The 17,316-nt window shown below is 41.1% G+C and overlaps 1 protein-coding gene across 1 annotated transcript in view; it reads left to right on the top strand.

Moving 5' to 3' along the window:
• The window catches only part of LOC111859802 (NALCN channel auxiliary factor 2), a 63,273-nt gene that overhangs the window by 42,730 nt on the left and 3,227 nt on the right, over positions 1 to 17,316 (top strand). Inside the window, exon 2 of the mRNA XM_023842808.2 lies at positions 15,397 to 15,568. Coding sequence (XP_023698576.1) covers positions 15,397 to 15,568 — 172 coding nt within the window. The remainder of the gene's footprint in view (positions 1 to 15,396; positions 15,569 to 17,316) is intronic.

Raw genomic sequence — 17,316 nt, 5'->3', positions numbered from 1 at the left:
AATAAGATATTAATCGCGTAGTAAATCTTTGGAGAAACCAAAGGCAGAGGTCGTTCTTGTGACTACCATACATAGCATAGTGAGTTCCTCCTGCTTACAGCATATTCTTTTGTTTCAGAATAAGCATTTATCGTTAAGAGGCTGGGTTTCATATTATGTTTTAGGGAAACCCAAAGATGCCCTCCAGCCTTGACCAAGAGGTTTGAAGATGGATGGATGGATTTTTTTATTCACAAGAATGTCACCTAAATAAAATCCATTAAAACCCCACTAGAAACTAAGCCAACCTATTTACGAAAAGATAGATGGGTTTATCCTATACAAATATATTTACATGGGTTATGTTTGTCAATTAGTGGAGGAAAAAATATTGTGTTGTCGCAATCTGCATCTCTGTTGAGACTGAAATATATTCAACAAATTGTTAGACAGAAGGAAGAAGCCTTCCTCAGTCTGGCGGAATAAATACTCTGAATAAAGATTACTCTTTTTGTGAATGAATTAAGTATACTCTTCGGAAATGGTACCTTAGCTGCCTTGTCAGCAATACTGTGACTAATGGATGCTGCAAAGGATAAAATTGGAACCACACCATCTGTCTTCCATAAGCATTACAGGGCTGCATTGACCCTGTAGCCTGTCCCAGGAAGCACAGGGCACAAAACCAAGGAAAGACCTTGCTGATGGTCCATCACAGGGCAGAGAACCTCAAAATATCTAGTGGAAGAGGAGCAGAATTCTTGTAAATGTGTGATGCAGTACAGTACTACTTGATACTACATCTTTGATACTGTGTTGGAATAAAGTATTCTCTTTTCTTGTAATATACCTCTGGGGCCATGTGAAGTAACTGAGGCATGCCATGTGAAATCATACATCAGGTAACAAAAAGATAAGCGAAATTAAGAATACAATCGTTAATGGTGAGGACGAGGCGCCTGTCTTCGCCCTTGACTGATGGCGTGAATAAAGTATTTTTTTTTACTCTTGATGTTCATATGGTTAGTGAATCAACTGGTCATCTGCCATGAAGAGAGGAGAATTGACACTTTGATTACCCAAAGGGGCAATCCTTCATTTTCAATTTAAACATCAGACTCCTGTCAGTAGGGGGCGCTGTGTGGATTCTTGTTATATGGTTGATCAAAGTCCAATGCTCTTAGTATCCTTGTAAGCACACCGTTTTATCGGAAGCGATCTTCATTTCAGACACGTCACTTTTAAGGCTACTTCATATTAAACATTCCAGTCGTCTCTGGTGCCCATTCATCTAATCATCGGGACTATTTGCATATTTATTACAGAGAAATATTAAATCAAGATCTCTGAGAAAATAAAACATTTATCATTCGAGGGAACTGGGGATGGATTTTGAATCTCAGCAGCAGTGTTGTAGTACTTGTGACCATTTTTTTCACTTACTCAGTCTTGTCTAGGAATTGAAAGCATTTCCACTCAGTTTTGACTCAGTCCTAGACTAACACTGTATAGGGTTTGGACTTGTAATTTTATAAAGGGACGCAAGACTGTTTTTTTTTTTGCTACAGTGATAAACTTTCTCATTTATCCTACTCCACTTGAAACAGCCATGCACAACAATAAGACACAAATTTTCAAAAATCCGCATCAATTATTCACCTTCATTGTATTTGCCGTATACCGATTCGCTATTTTATTTAATTTTATTTTATTTGTTTTTGAAAAGATGGTGACAGAGTGCCGTGCTTCCTTGGTTTCTGTGCCTGTTATATGACCTTTTGATTGGTTTGCCTTCATTACATCATCAGCTTTAGATGTAGGACCAATCAGCTTCCGCTTATGGAAAAAAATCACCATACTCAGACATAGCAGGTTCCATTTCTCTTTCATTGTTTTTCAGCTGTCTGGTTCAAAACATTACTGAGCTTATAAAACTGGAGGAATAAAGTCTGCTCTGTTCAGAATGCAGCTGCCACTCAGCCTGTATATAACAGGATCGGTCTGAATTGGAAAAAAAAAAATATGTTCCTTTCTGAACCAGTACAGAACTCAAGTTCCCCCATTTTATCGGCCACCCCCCAGCAAATTTTATTCCTCCCCACACACACATGCACACATTATTGCTTTAAGAACAGGGTGTGTGTGTGCTTACAGTTTTTCTCGATTGCTTAAACACACTTCTTGAAACTATGCCTCGTATTCTCAAAACAGTAAACACAAATCCATAACGTCTCACCCAATTTCCCAGACATCGTATTTTCAGGTCAAAATGAAGCTCTACACTCAAAACCATTCACTGTTGCTGAAAAACCAAACTTTGCCCACAGACATCACACACAAGGCCTCAAAAACACACACACTACAACATAGTCTTACACATTGGTGCAATAAATTAAAAACAATATTGCCAAAACTGGCAAGTTATGTTGCTTGTGGTTCTTCCCCTCAAAAATCTTTTCACATGATGAACACAAAAGACGCAACCAATGTATATACAGTGACACATTTTTATTCATGTACTATACAGTACAACACACACCAAAAACATTATTCCACCTCAGCATCCTGTCTTTTGTCTGGGTCAGGCCAGAGAATCTCATCCACATCACAGGCTATATTGGCCCTAGCCAGGCAGCGGGGGTAAAATCCTCATGCATGCCTGATCCACCCCTGGCATGCATCTACTGATATGTCTAGGCAGGCTTCTTCCATGGCCTGGAGGAGGTGAACACGGACATAAGGTTCTGTCGTACACTTTCCACCGCCATGCCGAAAATAACTCCTCTATCGGGTTTAGAAAGGGAGAGTATGCAGGCAGAAAGATGTTAGAAAACCTTGGGTTATTGGTAAACCAGTCATGAACCAGAGCAGCGCGATGGAAGCTGACGTTATCCAGCCTCACTACAACAACGTAGTGAGGCTGCTCTGGCTGTGCTGGTTCCCTGTAGTCCAGCTGGAACATATGTTGTCTTAGACCATCAAGAAAAGCAAGGAGAAGCATAGTGTTATACAGTAGGGTCCTAGAATGGCATGGCGGTGGAGTCCCCCTCGTTGGCTGATGGCTGCGCACATAGTGACATTCCCTCCACGCTGACTAGGGACATTTACAATAGCCCGATGGCCAATTATGTTCCTCCACCTCCTCCTCCACCTCGTCCTCCCTGATGTCCTGGACCTCCTTCTACTCCTCTTCCTCGACCTCCTCCTTTGCATCTCTTTGGATCCATTGTTTCAAACCTGAATGAGCTGACTTTGGCCCTTTTATCTATCCATCAAAGTTTCTGATTGGTGTGTGATAAATTTTGACTCCTAGTGTTTCCACTTGGTTAATTGTGTGCTAACTGAGCTTAAACTCTGCTGACTTAAGTTAACATTATTGAATGCTAGTGCTTTCTAAATGACCACATGGTGTAAGCACTGAAAAATGTAGGGATTTCTGTGTAGAGTTTTGCAGTAACAGTTCACCAAATTTGACTCATGTGTTAAAGCAGGGGAATAGTGTTTATAGTTCAGGGAAATGGGTGTGCTTTTTGAAAAATAGCATTATGGTTTTGAAATTTTAGTTCAAAAGATTGGTTATAGTGTTTTAGCAATCGAGAAAAACTGTAAGCACCATGGGACCCCAATTACAGTACAGTCGTTCCTCGCCATTTCACGCTTCGACTTTCGCGGCTTCACTCTATGTAGGCATCTCTATGTAACAGTCAAACCCCTCTTATTATTTCATTTAAGAGCTATCAAATGTAGATGTACACTCAATTAAAATTTAAATTACTGTACTTATGGACTGTAGGCCTATGTATTCGAGCACCCCCGCAAATCCTTCAACGCCATGTGCAGCTGAATAATAAAGAAATAAAGAATCCTACTTCGCGGAAATTCATTTAATGCGGTAGAGTCTGGAACGGATTAACCGCGATAAACGAGGAACGACTGTATGTTAGCTATGTTGTGTTACATTTCAAATAAACATCCAATATAACCAATAAACACTAGAACTCCTGCATACAGTTTTTATACATCTCTCACCCAGATGAGGGGCTCACATGAAAATTTGATCAGGATAGCAGTGGCATAGTGTTTGGTGATTAAATGCTAATGTTTGAGATTAAATGACTGTCATGCGTATTTTTTCTGGTTTCGGTCTTGACTTGGTCTCAACCCCCCTCTCAGACTCGACTCAGACTTTGTCCTTTAAGGTCCTGGTCTTGAATCTGACTTGATATGGTTGGTGTTGCCCCCATCACTGCATTGCAGTGTCCATAGACTCCTGCAGTAATGGATAATGACACGTAAACCATAAGCTCAGTCACAGGCTGCAGTCTTCACCGTGTGGGTTTAGTCACCCTCCGGAGGGGTCTGCTGGTGAGATTGATTGTATGATTGAGAAAACAAACCTCCTGTAATCAAGGGGCTACCAACTGATTTAACAAACAGCCATTGCAACTGACAGGAGCCATCGGACTTTGCTGGCGGTAAGTCGTGTTTGAGGTTGAAAAACACACACAGACACCAATAAAGATTAGTGTTTGAGTAAATCACTGTTCAAGGGTGGAAAACATTATCAAATATATTTATGGATGCACTTTGCACACAGTCCCCAACACAATTGCACATAAAGAGTGGATTCTAAATGATTAGTTTCTAAGAAGCTCAGAATAGTACTGGGTAACACTTTACATTAACGGCACCTTCATAATATAATGTTTGTTATTATAGTATACTACAGTTGTTAAAGTATGTTACGATGTTAAGGTATGCTTACATAGTGATTATGAATGTTCTATAATGCTTTATGAATGCATTATGAAGGTGCAGTTAATGTAAAGTGTTATGGATTAGTGTGTGTTATGTGCCTTGAGTTTTGGGACTCGCCTTAGGCTCTGTATTGCCTGGGCTAGGCATTTGACCCCCATCTGACTAGAACAAGCAGTCAGAAAATGGGTGGATTGGTTATTGTTGGTTATTATGGGTGCTTGCAGTAATGTGGCATAATTTCCAGTTCCTTGGCTCAGAAATGTAGGCCTCTCTATGTAATAGTCAAACCCCTCTTATTTTCATTTGATATTTAAGAGCTATCAAATGTAGATGTACACTCAATGGCCTCTTCATTAGGTACACCTGCTTGTTAATGCAAACAGCCTGCTCCTGCAAACAGTGAATCATATGGCTATAACTCAACATATGCAGCATGCAGACAGGGTCAAGAGGCCCGGTTACTGTTCAGCTAAAGATTAGCGTGTGTATGGCGCTTGCTGGAAGCGGTTTTGTGCATGGTGAGATTGTGGGTATAGACACAGGGGTTCCATGCTTTCAGAAACAGCTGCCCTTCTGGGATTTTCACACAGTGCAGTAGCTAGAGTTTGCAGAAAATGATGTGATGAACAAGTAAGCATCCAGTTAGGGGCATTTCTGTGGCTGAATACATTTTTAATGATGGAGGTCAGAGGAGAATGGCCAGACACATTAAAACTACCAGGATTGTCTCAGAGTGCAAAAATAGCAGCTCACTGCAACTTTGATGTGCAAAACGCCGTCTATGAACACACCAATTGCCTGCCCTTGATGTAAATGGAGGCAGTTGTGGGTCCTATTTGGGACTGGCTCAGTGAACCTAATGAAATTACCTGTGCAGAATAAAGAGTTTTTGTGACTGGAGAAGAATAGGACATAGAGCATCGACAGACTGCAATGATCTTAAGACTGGTGGCTAATTCCTTAGAGAACAAAGAACATTAACAGCACAATATGTTATAAAAATAGGCTACCCACCCCCCCCCCCCCCCAAAAAAAATTTAAAAACATCATTTTAAATAAAAGATCATTTCTCATTGTAAGCCTAGGGTGGGGTCGGGTGTCAAGCCTATTGACCAATATCATAGGAGGCTGGGGGACCGAAGGGCCACTGGCCCCTGGGCCCATTACAGCAGGGGCCCCACTGCAGAATTTACCAAGGGGACCTCCCTATTTACCAAGTGCCCCTTTTGATTAGAGATTAGCAACAATTTACAGAGAACCTTCCCTCCCCGGGTCGGCAAATTTTACCGAAGGGGGGGACCCACCACAGTCGCTAAGTGTAGCCTAGGGGTCCCTGAACTTGTTAATCTGCTGCTGCATAGATATAGGGACAATTCTAGCTAACATCTGTTACTGAAGCTTATTTCATATGATGACTGATCAAGCCATATTTCTTTAATTGATCAGTCCTATTGAGCAATAACATTTGCTACATTTTACACAACTGGCAGAAGCCCTTTTGAACGTGATACAGGCATCTGTAACATAATGGCACTAATGTATGGTAACATTTTACTTGATAGGGCACAAATACTTAGTAATAACTATTGAAGTACAAATTATGAAGAAATATAGTAGCTACTTGAGATAAAAGATCATGATTCATTAATGATGAACAAACATGAGATCAGTATGTAACTGGTTAATTAATACATAAATAATAGCATAATGCTATATTACTTGTGCACCTTCAAGTCAAGTGTTACCGGCACATTTAAATTCAAAGATATTTTGAAGTTAAGTTTCTACGAGCCAGAACTGGGTAAGTGTTTAGCGTGTGAATGGATCGCCATATCTTTAAGTAGGAGTTCATCACATGTTACAGGCTCAGAGCAGACAGTAAGTCAATCTCTGCAGAACACAACAACCAAGTTAGCGATGTCAGTTAGCCTAAGTGCATGTCTATGGGTTACAAGAGGAAAGCCTCATGACACAGGAAGGACATGCAGACTTCACACACACATACACAGTAGGGATAGGGTTCAAACCCCAAACAAAGTACTTACTGTACGCATGTTACAAAATTAGACAAAATTAGAGATAGTATCCTTTAGTATTTTATGCATGAATTATTTACACTATAGATGAGATAATGATATAAAAAATGCTTTTTTAACTATATAACTGAAGCTAATCTTGATAAAAAATTGGGTTCACCTGCGTATATCATGATAGGGTACAGCATGAGCCACGTAATGTGTGCATTTTGAAAACTGAATATCTACATAGTCTGAAAGCAGAATGCCTGCAGTCGTAAATGTGCAAATTGACTTAAAGCATCCTTTGCAGGCAGTGAAGTTCACAAGTGTTTTAAAACCAAATGCAGAGTCTGAGCAAATGTAAATTTGAAAAGGAACCCCAGTACTAATTCAGTATTCTTGTTTTGGACATATATTATATATATTCACCCCATAGGGTTCTTCCTTTAAAATTAATATGTGTCTGTAGCAGGTAACAGATTATATGTTATGCATCCAAGTTTTAATATGGTCCTAATTAAGTTTTTTTCCCCCTTTCCACTTTTCTGACAGACACTTCAAAATACACTGTCTGTATTAGAAGCTTTTTATTACTCATAAACTATAGACTCCTATTGCAGGGATTACAGTCTAATCGGCCGTAAAACACATTAAACCTCTTAATGTCAAACTGTCAGCTTCCTAAAGGGACGACGAATCACAGCAGCAGCCTCCCGTTCCATTTTATTTCACGCATGCACTGCATTGCAGTGTGACGTCATACTGAAACCGAAAGCGCGACTTAGGATGCCTGCCCCAGGCGGCACTGGGCACAAGGCAGAGGTACTGTATACCCTGGATGGGGCGCCAGTGCACTGCCAGGGGACCCACTCACAAGCAGATACTGTACTTTGGGAAGCTTCTTCCCAGAGCTGTCTGTAATCTGCTGGAGTTCCCATAGGAAACCATCTCGTAAGAACATGCACACTGTAGCTGAAGTAGAATTCAAAATCCCATCGCTGTAGGTGTGATGCGACAATATGACCGACAGAGCTGCAGTATATCAATTATGCCCCCCGCCCCCCCCCCAAAATAAAATTAAATAAATAAAAAATCATGAATCAGTTGCGTTGGATGCCTCAGGTCCTGAAAATCCATCATTCTTGTTGAAGATTCCTAGCAGTATGGAAAATGCACTCCGGCCTGCCATCTATTCTTAGTCTCTTGTTTAGTCTTTGTGTAGTCCTTGTGTAGTCTTTGTGTAGTCCTTGTGTAGTCTTTGTGTAGTCCTTGACTGGACAATGCTGAGAGGCAAATTTTAATTATGCATAAACACTTTAATGCATCATTTTGATTAAGGTATTAAGAACCAAGAGGCTATTAGGAAAGGTGGGGCTTTTTTGGTTGCTCTGAGGCAGAACCTTCTGCTTATGTAGTTTATATGTTAAACTGTTTTGTCCCTTTTTCAGTTGTTAATTTTTGTTTAAGATAATCCAATTACGGCTGGCATGACGGCCTCGCATTCTGAGACTTGGGGGTTGGAATTCCATTCACTGCAAGGCGTATGGGGTGGGGGGGGGGCTGTGCGATCTCCAAGGGTTTGTATGGGTTGGATGCTTGTTCACTGGACTTCTGCAGTCCAAAAATATGCTAATAGGTGAACCAGTCAACTTGTGTGTGTGACTGCTCCTTTCTGGCACAGGTGTGTCCCCTGTCTCATGCCCTGAGTTCCCTGAGACAGGAGCCAGGCTCCAGAGTCGGTCATTCAGGTCCAGAGATTTAAAGTCCAAACCGGGATTTTGTTTCAACCACCAGTTGAGCATAAAGACTCACAGCCACAGAGTACTAAATTGGTTGGTTGAAACAAAATCCTGGACTGGACTTGTACTCTCTGTGCCTGAATTACCCAACTCTGCCTGACTCACCCCAAACTCTGTACTAGATAAGTGGTGCTGAAAGATGAATTGTAGGATAAACCACTTCTAGAATAAAATGTGGTAAAGAATTGTGATTGTATGACTATAGGAACATATTTACATGAAGTATATTTCATTGCATTTTGTCTTGTGACTCGTGACCTACATTCTGCAGTACTTATGGCGGCCCAGTTCTGCACCTGCGGCTTCACGTTAAGCGATGGCTGCCGTTTTCACGGATGACGGCTGACGGATTCTGCTTATTCCCAGGAACTCGCCCCCCGCTTCTGGGGCCAGCCACTGACAGACATGCCATTTGTCCTGGCCCAGAACGCTGGCAAAGACGATTAAGACCGTGCCATGTTGTGTTTAACAGAAAATCAACAACGGGGATGCCAGGTGTTGCTGACTAATCTCACTTTATTACATGTAAGATATAACGTACAGAAATCCTTATTTCGTTCAGTCCCCCTTATCTTGTCTCAGTCGCATCTCCTAGACTTTGATGGATGCTTGTAATAGTTATATTTATTTTATATTTTCTATTTACTGGGACTCTTAACCACAGTAAAGTACATAGTCAGTGCGGCGAAAATGTAGAACACGCAATGAATGTACTACCCTATAACTTGGTTTTATTACAGTGGTTGCCGTTAGGACCCATTAATATGTCTGAATAGCTTGCGTGAAGAACACAACAGGAAATGAGGTGAGATCTACTCAGCATGGAGTCCATAAACCTGTCAAGGGAAGGTTAACGCAGTTTTAGAGCTGAAAGGAAGGGGAACGAGGAGGTGGTTGGGGGATTGATAGCTGAGCAGCGCTAAGCTTAGCCAAAGCGTGTGGAGCTAATGCTAATCACACTGCTGGGTTGGGGGGGCAATGCCCCGGGTCTTCCTCTGCTCCAAGGGGCAGCAAAGAGACTATTTTCATATCAGGCTCCAGGAATTGCTCATCACTTCTCGCCGACTGATATATCCAGAAGACTGTCTACTCCCCCCCGCCTCTTTTATCAAACGCGGCGGTGACGATGAATCATCGAAAGGCGTGTCGGCGACGAAATGAAAACACGCGCCTGTTAAGATGCCCCCGGCCTTCAGGAAACGTGAATAAGATCCCTGCACATTCAGCATCGATTCCGGGATGCTGCTTAATGCGGCCTGCATTTCATATGAGCTGGTGAAATCTATATATCAATATACGCTAGTGGTTCCCAACTGGAAAATAAAATAGTTTATTTCTGGGTTTTTGTCTTTTTATTTATTTATCTCTCCAAGGAATTTGTAAAATTATGTTTTGTATTATATTGTCTTTAGGGAAGTGAGTACTGCTGTACATTGGTCACCTCTGGAAAAAAATAATCCTTGAAGAAATGATACGGAAAACCTTAAAAGACCAGATTTAAATGCATTCTATACAGCCACCTAAAACACTGCGACGTTAATTTTATATTGCTAATAAAATGAAAAATCGGCGTTTGGAACATAGATGTGTAAGGTCAATTGTGAATGCTGGCATCTGAATTATTTTGGAACATATACAATTCCACACTAACTTTGGCGTTACCATTCCTGCTTTGAGCTGGATTATTTATTTTAATCAAGGGGCTTGTTCTGAAGCGTATTTGTATTTTTAAAACGATAGGCTGGTTTCTCCACTCGGTCTCGTCCTTTGTGGAAAGGAGGGTCTCTCTTGGCCCATGCCCTGCCATGGGGGGGTTGGAGGGGGTCACTTTTCCCACCAGGCCATTAAAAAAACCCCAGGAGCCTGACAGCAGACAGCTCTATAAGCCGGCCGTGCCAGAGAGCGGCCAGTCTGGCACGCCCTCTCTGAGCTGGCTACGGACACAGCGCCCCCCGCTGTCACAGCCGGGCTCCACACATTGGTTATCCGGGCCAATTAAACACTGGGACTTGTCCAGCAATACCTTTGTCACTCATCGTAAAATATTAACTTTACATAAGTTATTTTTTAAATATCATATTAATGTGTATATATAGCAACTGTATCCCGTGTTTTTGGTTAATTTGGACACTCTCAATGTTTATAGCTGAAGTCAGACCTATAAAGTAATAAACTGGGAATCCGTGCCAGACGCAACTTCTCCACATGCTGAGCACTAACCAGATTTAATTAGTGTCTTGTTCCTGCTAGCTACATTTAAATGTTTTCATTTTAACAAGTCAGTACGTTCGGGTTTGAAAAAATTTTTTTTTCTTCATCATTTCCTACAGGTTGATTTTCAGATAAAAACACATGTGGATGTGGCAAAGCAGGTCAATTTTGGGCACAATTATGCGTATTTGCTTACACGATAATTTATTACTTATTTGTATGTACAGAACATGTAAATTAGTTATATGTAATTCATATCACAATTTAAATGCTTTGTTATGCGTTCTTATGTTTCATTTGCCTGACAGCCGCAACCTGTACTCCAATGCTGCGCTCCGCTTCTAAACTTCTAAGCAGGAAGCCATGGGAAGGTGTGCATGTCCTGACCTCTGCTGGTCAGAATTGAGATAGCAGCTATAACAACGTTTCGCTTAGTGTACTGTGGCGTAGCCTTGTTTTCGTAATATTTCAGTATGTTCATACTCTGCATTGAACTAAAAATAACAGTACATACACGGTGACCTACAGGAGCTAAAAAATGTACAAAAATATAGTTTTTATTATGTTAAATGCTGTAACACATTATACATGTATGAATTTTGAGACTGAATTCACATTTATTTATGAGTTATTGGTTATTTTTATTTTCCACTCGTGACAAATGTTTACCATCTACTGTAATTTGTCTTAGCCAGCATGCAAGCACAAAGCTGTCAAGTTAATGGATTAACTTCAGGTCTGTTACTCTCAGCTTTCTGTAGAATTACAGAATGATCAAGTGCTCCTTCCTGTAAGCACCTGCCACGGCAAAAATATTGTGTGAAAAGGCTTAACCCAGAAACAGAACTACACGTGGCTCCTGCTTTTGCACTGCCTAAACGAATCCACAAAGCTGCATTCTTAACCCGTATTTGGTTAATGATAAAATTTGCATATGCTTAATATTAACGAGGCATTGGATTTGAGTGCAGTGAAGTGTTCATACGTTTTACACCTTTCATCTGTTATCCTCTCTTGAGATGAAAGTTCTACATGAACCAAACTGTGTCAAAAGCTGCAATAATCTGTACAGATGGGATTCTCTGCTCCGTTCTGTGTTCAGTCTTCAAAGTATGATACCTAAGAGCTTCTTCATGATTAAAGTTATTCCCGTCCAATTTATAGCAGTGGATTTGAGGGTGTACGTGGGAGAAGGGGTCTTCGATCAACCTTTACCCACGTGGTTATGACTGACTTTAAACGGGAAAGTACGTTGCGATATCAGGTTTGCTTATGTGGATCGGACAGTACAATTGGGATTCTCAAAAGGAATTTTAAAGCACATCGATCTACTATGGGGTTAAGGGGAGGCAGGTTAGACATACGTGCAAAGGCAGTATTTGTTAAGTCTCCCATAGTCAGTGGCAGCAGAGGGAGGGCAGTTTGTAGATGCTGAAAATGAGTACGCCAACTTCTCCAGTCTATAAAGCATTAAATATGCAATGTGTTTGTACAAAGACGTATTTTCATTCTTTGTCCCCATTAGCGACGACTTTACAAATCAAGAACAGCATCACAGGCAGACAAAACAATGTTTTACAGTATTAAAAGTCAGTGTGGAAGAGAAGATGCAAAACAAAAACTCATGTAGGGGGGTAAAAATCCGCTTTGTGTCTGAGACTGAATGGCCGTCTGAACATCTGTGCATGCTAACTGTGTTTTACAAAGCTAACCTATTTCAGAAGTTCATGGCTGATTTCATACAGAACAAAAACATGCATGAATACATTTTCGATTTGTACAGGGCACCATTCCTACAGCATCTTGTCCAGGATGAGTATTTGGGAGATATATACTGTATATATATATATATATATATATATATATATATATATATATATATATATATATATACAGTAGCTGTTAGCTAGTTTATTTGAGCTTAATTAAGATCTAAATTTAGCCACATTAAGTATATCCTTATTTTGTGAATTGAATTAATATTGGGAAATTAAGATTCACATTAATAGCACAAACCCCTTTTGGCTCATCTTGACCACATAAACCTGTGATCAGATTTTGCTCTGAGCGCTGTTTAATGAATTTATGTAAGGTTTTTCAATTGTTATTAGCGTGACGGTACAAATTTTTGGCATTTTAAGGCACCAAAGCGTTAAAGCATTGAAAAATAACCCCTGGGGGGCTTTGTGGGGCTGCTGGCTACTTAAATGGCAGAGAGTTCATGATGAGGTCATCAGGCATGTGACAGGTTTTCAGAGGAGCTTTAGCTGCAACTTATCATAACAATGAGAGCTTAGATACAGCTAGATACCGCATTGGCTTTTCGAAGCCTTGGGGAAATTTTGTTCCAATTATGTAGCCACTGCACTTAAATCCAGATACAAAAGGAAAAATACATTTGGCAAAATAACCAAAACAAGCATGTTTCATATTTCCTCTTATCGTGCTGAAAAATGAGTAAAAAAAAAAAATGGAAATCTAAAAAATATGTCATTTCACATCATTTAGCATCAACTACTGAAATAAGGGAAAGACTAAAGTATCCTGGTTGGGCACCATGGAACAGGAGAGCAGAGTCAGTGTACATGTACGTTAGATTGTGTACATGTATGTTAGATTGTGTACATGTACGTTAGATTGTGCGTGAAACTGTATTGGAGGTGTTTCTGCATTATTATTTCAGAAGAACTTTGTCCAGTTTTTGTTTTGTTGATTGTGGCGTTTGTCTAAGGAACTGCTCCAGAATATAGCTGTCCTGTTGGGTTTACATTTCTTGACCGTTCAGTAACTACTTTTCGCACTGCAGACTGAAGGGCATTATCATCTTACAAGGCCTCATTACTATCAGAGTAAAAATGAGCGATGGTTCTGAGATGGCTCGGAATGGGTTTGTGTTTATTGGTAATTACCTTACCCCCTAAAGGGTTGAATAGACCTAATCCATGCCAAGGAAATGCATCCCGAACCTTAACAGGGCTGCCAGAACCCCTTTACCGTGGGAAGCGACTGCTAAACGCTGTAGGCTTCCTTTGGCGTGCAGAACACATGTACTCGTCCACTTGTTGAACAGGATGAAGGGTGACTCATCTGACCACATGACTTTTTTCCCCCAACGGCTCAGTAAACCACTGCTTGTGTTCTTCCCACCACTTTGCTCATAAAAGTGTACGTTGGGTGCAAAAAGGGGTTTACGCACTGCAACTCAACCATAGTATCCCTGCCAGTGAAGTTCACAGCGGACCGTGCTTCACATAACTGCTTGTTCATGCCTCAGACTGACATTTGCAGTCAGCTGATGCAGCGTTTTTCCAGTTGAATCCACGCTTGGACGTCAGTTGAGGAGTATGTGCTCTGGTTCCCCCTGGATGGTGATGATGTCTCTCTCTCAAAATTCCATGTTACTTTGGCCGTTGTTCCTTGTGAAATATTAGCAAGCCACACAATGTTTGTCACTGACGCTCCCGTTGACACAGATCTCTTGATCTCGCCAAGGAGCTAAAATAATGGCCATATTTAAGCAGGACCGTAATTAACATCTCAGCCTGGCGGGACGTTAATTGCCTAAATAACTCAGTGTGTTGCTGGTTGTGTAGATTCTTGGTATTTAAGAATGAGTTTTTTTTGTTACGTTTATTTAGTGAGGCCCCTACACGTCATCAAGAGAATATGTAAAATTCAATAAAAAGATGGTCGTACTTTTTTTCATGGGTTTTTGTAATACTCATATGAGGTGTAATGAATGTTGTCTGATCTGTGTACAAATACTGCAATAAACAGGACTGAATAAGCCTTTAATTTGTACTTTTAACTCGCAGCACCTGAGATTAATTAAAATTCCTTCACCTTTAAAAGCTTGCAGGCGGCATCATAGGTTATCAACGGACTTGCCAACCATTCATTAAGATACAGAGTATTTGTGGAACATGCAAAAAGCTGATGAAGAAGCCATGTATATGGGTCTCCAAGTACCTTTCATGCGGAATATAGCAAGACTCACGTGTCACATGTGATAGATTTAAAATAGCAATAGCATTCGTTTATAGCAATAGCACTTGTTTATTCATGTAGCGTGTTAGCAATAGATAACATGCCTTTTGTATGCATGTAGAGAATCAGAGCCAAAGCAAATATTCTTAGTTGTAAATGTAATTTGAATCTGAAGAAAAATCTCTGTGTCTGTGGTTCGGCCCATTTTTGGTTTACATTAGCGCTATCAGACACTTTTCAGCCATCTGGCTAGATCGTCAGACAGTGGTAGTCAAATATAAACCAGTGTACCTCACTCTTCAAATGAAACCTTAACTTTTTAATGAATTTCAGGACTGGAATGTTGGCTGGAAATGAAAGGACTTTTTTTTCTTCATTATTTAACACGAAGTCTGTCGTGCTAATCAACACATGCAGTTGCGTTGTCAGGCTTCCTCGTGGGAAGCAGAAGCAGGAGATGGGAACGCAGCAGTGATGTGTAGGGCATCCTCCAGGATCACGTGACAGGTGCTGAGGAGCAGGGAGCAGAAACGCCTTCCGGAAGACTCCCTACTCAGCACGTGTCCTCTGATTGCTGTTTGTTTTGCCCCGTCGTTCCTGACGCGATGTCCCCTGACCGTTTCTCTTCTGCTCTCTTTTTGCAGCTAGTCTATAAAGCCTGGTTATGCTCTGAATATTTTAACGTCACCCAGAGACAATGCCACCACAGAATTCCCTGCAAGCAATACTGTCTGGAGGTCCAGACCAGATGCCCCTTTGTGTTGCCAGACAATGATGACTTAGTCTACGGGGGATTATCGAGTTTCATCTGTACAGGTAAGTGCCGGCCTGTGAGTGACTGTCCCCCCCTAACAGGAGAAGGTCATTTTCCTGTTTCGCTTCTCCTTTGTTAGGTCCCAACCCCCCAAACAGTAATTGCATGTCAGCAGAGGCTATTTTGTATCACGCATGGCAGCTGGAAGAACCAGCCCCTTTCAGCACCACAATAAGCGTCTCAGGTACTCAGTTGACAGGCCTCTGAATACACGTACTCGTACAGAGAGTGTATTTTTGTTTTCACATTCCTTTAAAAGTCTGGTCGTGTTTCAGAGCCCCAAGCCCCAAGGAAACAAAATAAATTGTCCAGCCTCAGCGTGACCTTGGAGTAACCTTCAGTCACATGTCTTGGTCTGATACCACGTAGGTTTCTGCATTTTATTGACTCTTTCAACCCAAGTATTTTTAAAACATTCATAATTTATTTTAGCTTACCATTTACAGAGTAAAATATAGTCAAAGTCACCCACAATATTATGCTTTTAAAATTTTCATTAAATCTGGGATTTAAATGGGCACATTTTTATACTGTATTGAGTATTGGGAACAGAGACTGCTACCTCAAAACACGATATAATATGCCCGCTTGGAAAGCATGGCATCTTTCATTCATTTCATTAAAATCAGACCCCCCTAGAAAAGGCTTGCCCCCCCCCTCCCTTTCATAAATCTCCTGAGATGTTCCTGTTGAGAATAGAGGTGGAAAACCACTCTGCTTTGGTATGGGACAATTTTTATGTCAAACAATAAGCCAATATCTGCTGTATTTCTTGTACAATACATTGTTTACCCCTCAATTTATGCTGATATTACATATATATATATATGTGTGTGTGTGTGTGTGTGTGTGTGTGCATAGGCAGGGGTACCATAAAAGAGGAGAAAGTTAGGATGATTCCAAGGGCCCTTAAGTAGTGGTCGCCCTAAAATTTGGAAGGTGCTTGGTCCGGGCTGGGGGCCCAATATGTGTTTTCAAGGACCGCATCTCTAACCGCACCCCTGAGTGCCGTCTTCTGAAAGAAGAGAGCGGTAATAATGTATTATGTACTAGAAAACCGACACTGAGCTACACATTAGCCCAGGTATAAGCTGGATCTAATAAAAGCTGAATGTCCTTGTCTTGGTCTCTCATATTTCTCCCTGCTCAATCCACATTTGAAAGAATGAAAGTCTGTCACCCATTGGCCGCCTATGGTGCCCATTACCTATTAGTAGGTATTTTCAAGGGGTTGCGGCCAAAGACACAGATCACTTGTATCCAGGCTCTGGTCGGTTGCAAATTATCAGTTGCAGATACATTCTATTAAACAGTCCATCCTGTGCAGGCCCCGCAGCTCTCGTTGCTTTTCAAAGGAAGACGTAGTGATGAGTGTTTAATGGGTGTTTAGGTCGGCTGTGACGACCAGTTTCAGAGCCGCTATTGCTCACCCTCTGAGGAGCGTTTGCCTACAGTGGTCCCTCTCTCAAGGGACCAAAACAATAGAGGGTGCGGGACGAATGATTCAGTTTGTGCCTTTGTTCCTCAGCCATCGCGGGAAGACGTACCGAGAAACCTGCCTGTTTGTTTTAGGCGCCGTGACGACACATTTTGTGACTAATGCACCGTCTGGAATCCTCATGTCCACAGCAGCTCTCATAAGTCAACAGCGGTTAAACTCAAACACGTTCACAAGTCAAAACATTTATTCCTGCTGTGGAAATCAGCTCTGCGAACGTTCCATTCTTTCTTTTTAAGATATCAAAATATT

Source organism: Paramormyrops kingsleyae, chromosome 10 (genome assembly GCF_048594095.1).
Source record: "Paramormyrops kingsleyae isolate MSU_618 chromosome 10, PKINGS_0.4, whole genome shotgun sequence".
NCBI classification, from domain to species: Eukaryota; Metazoa; Chordata; class Actinopteri; order Osteoglossiformes; family Mormyridae; genus Paramormyrops; species Paramormyrops kingsleyae.
Note: the sequence above shows the minus strand (reverse complement) of the source record. Positions and strands in the feature narration are given on the sequence as shown.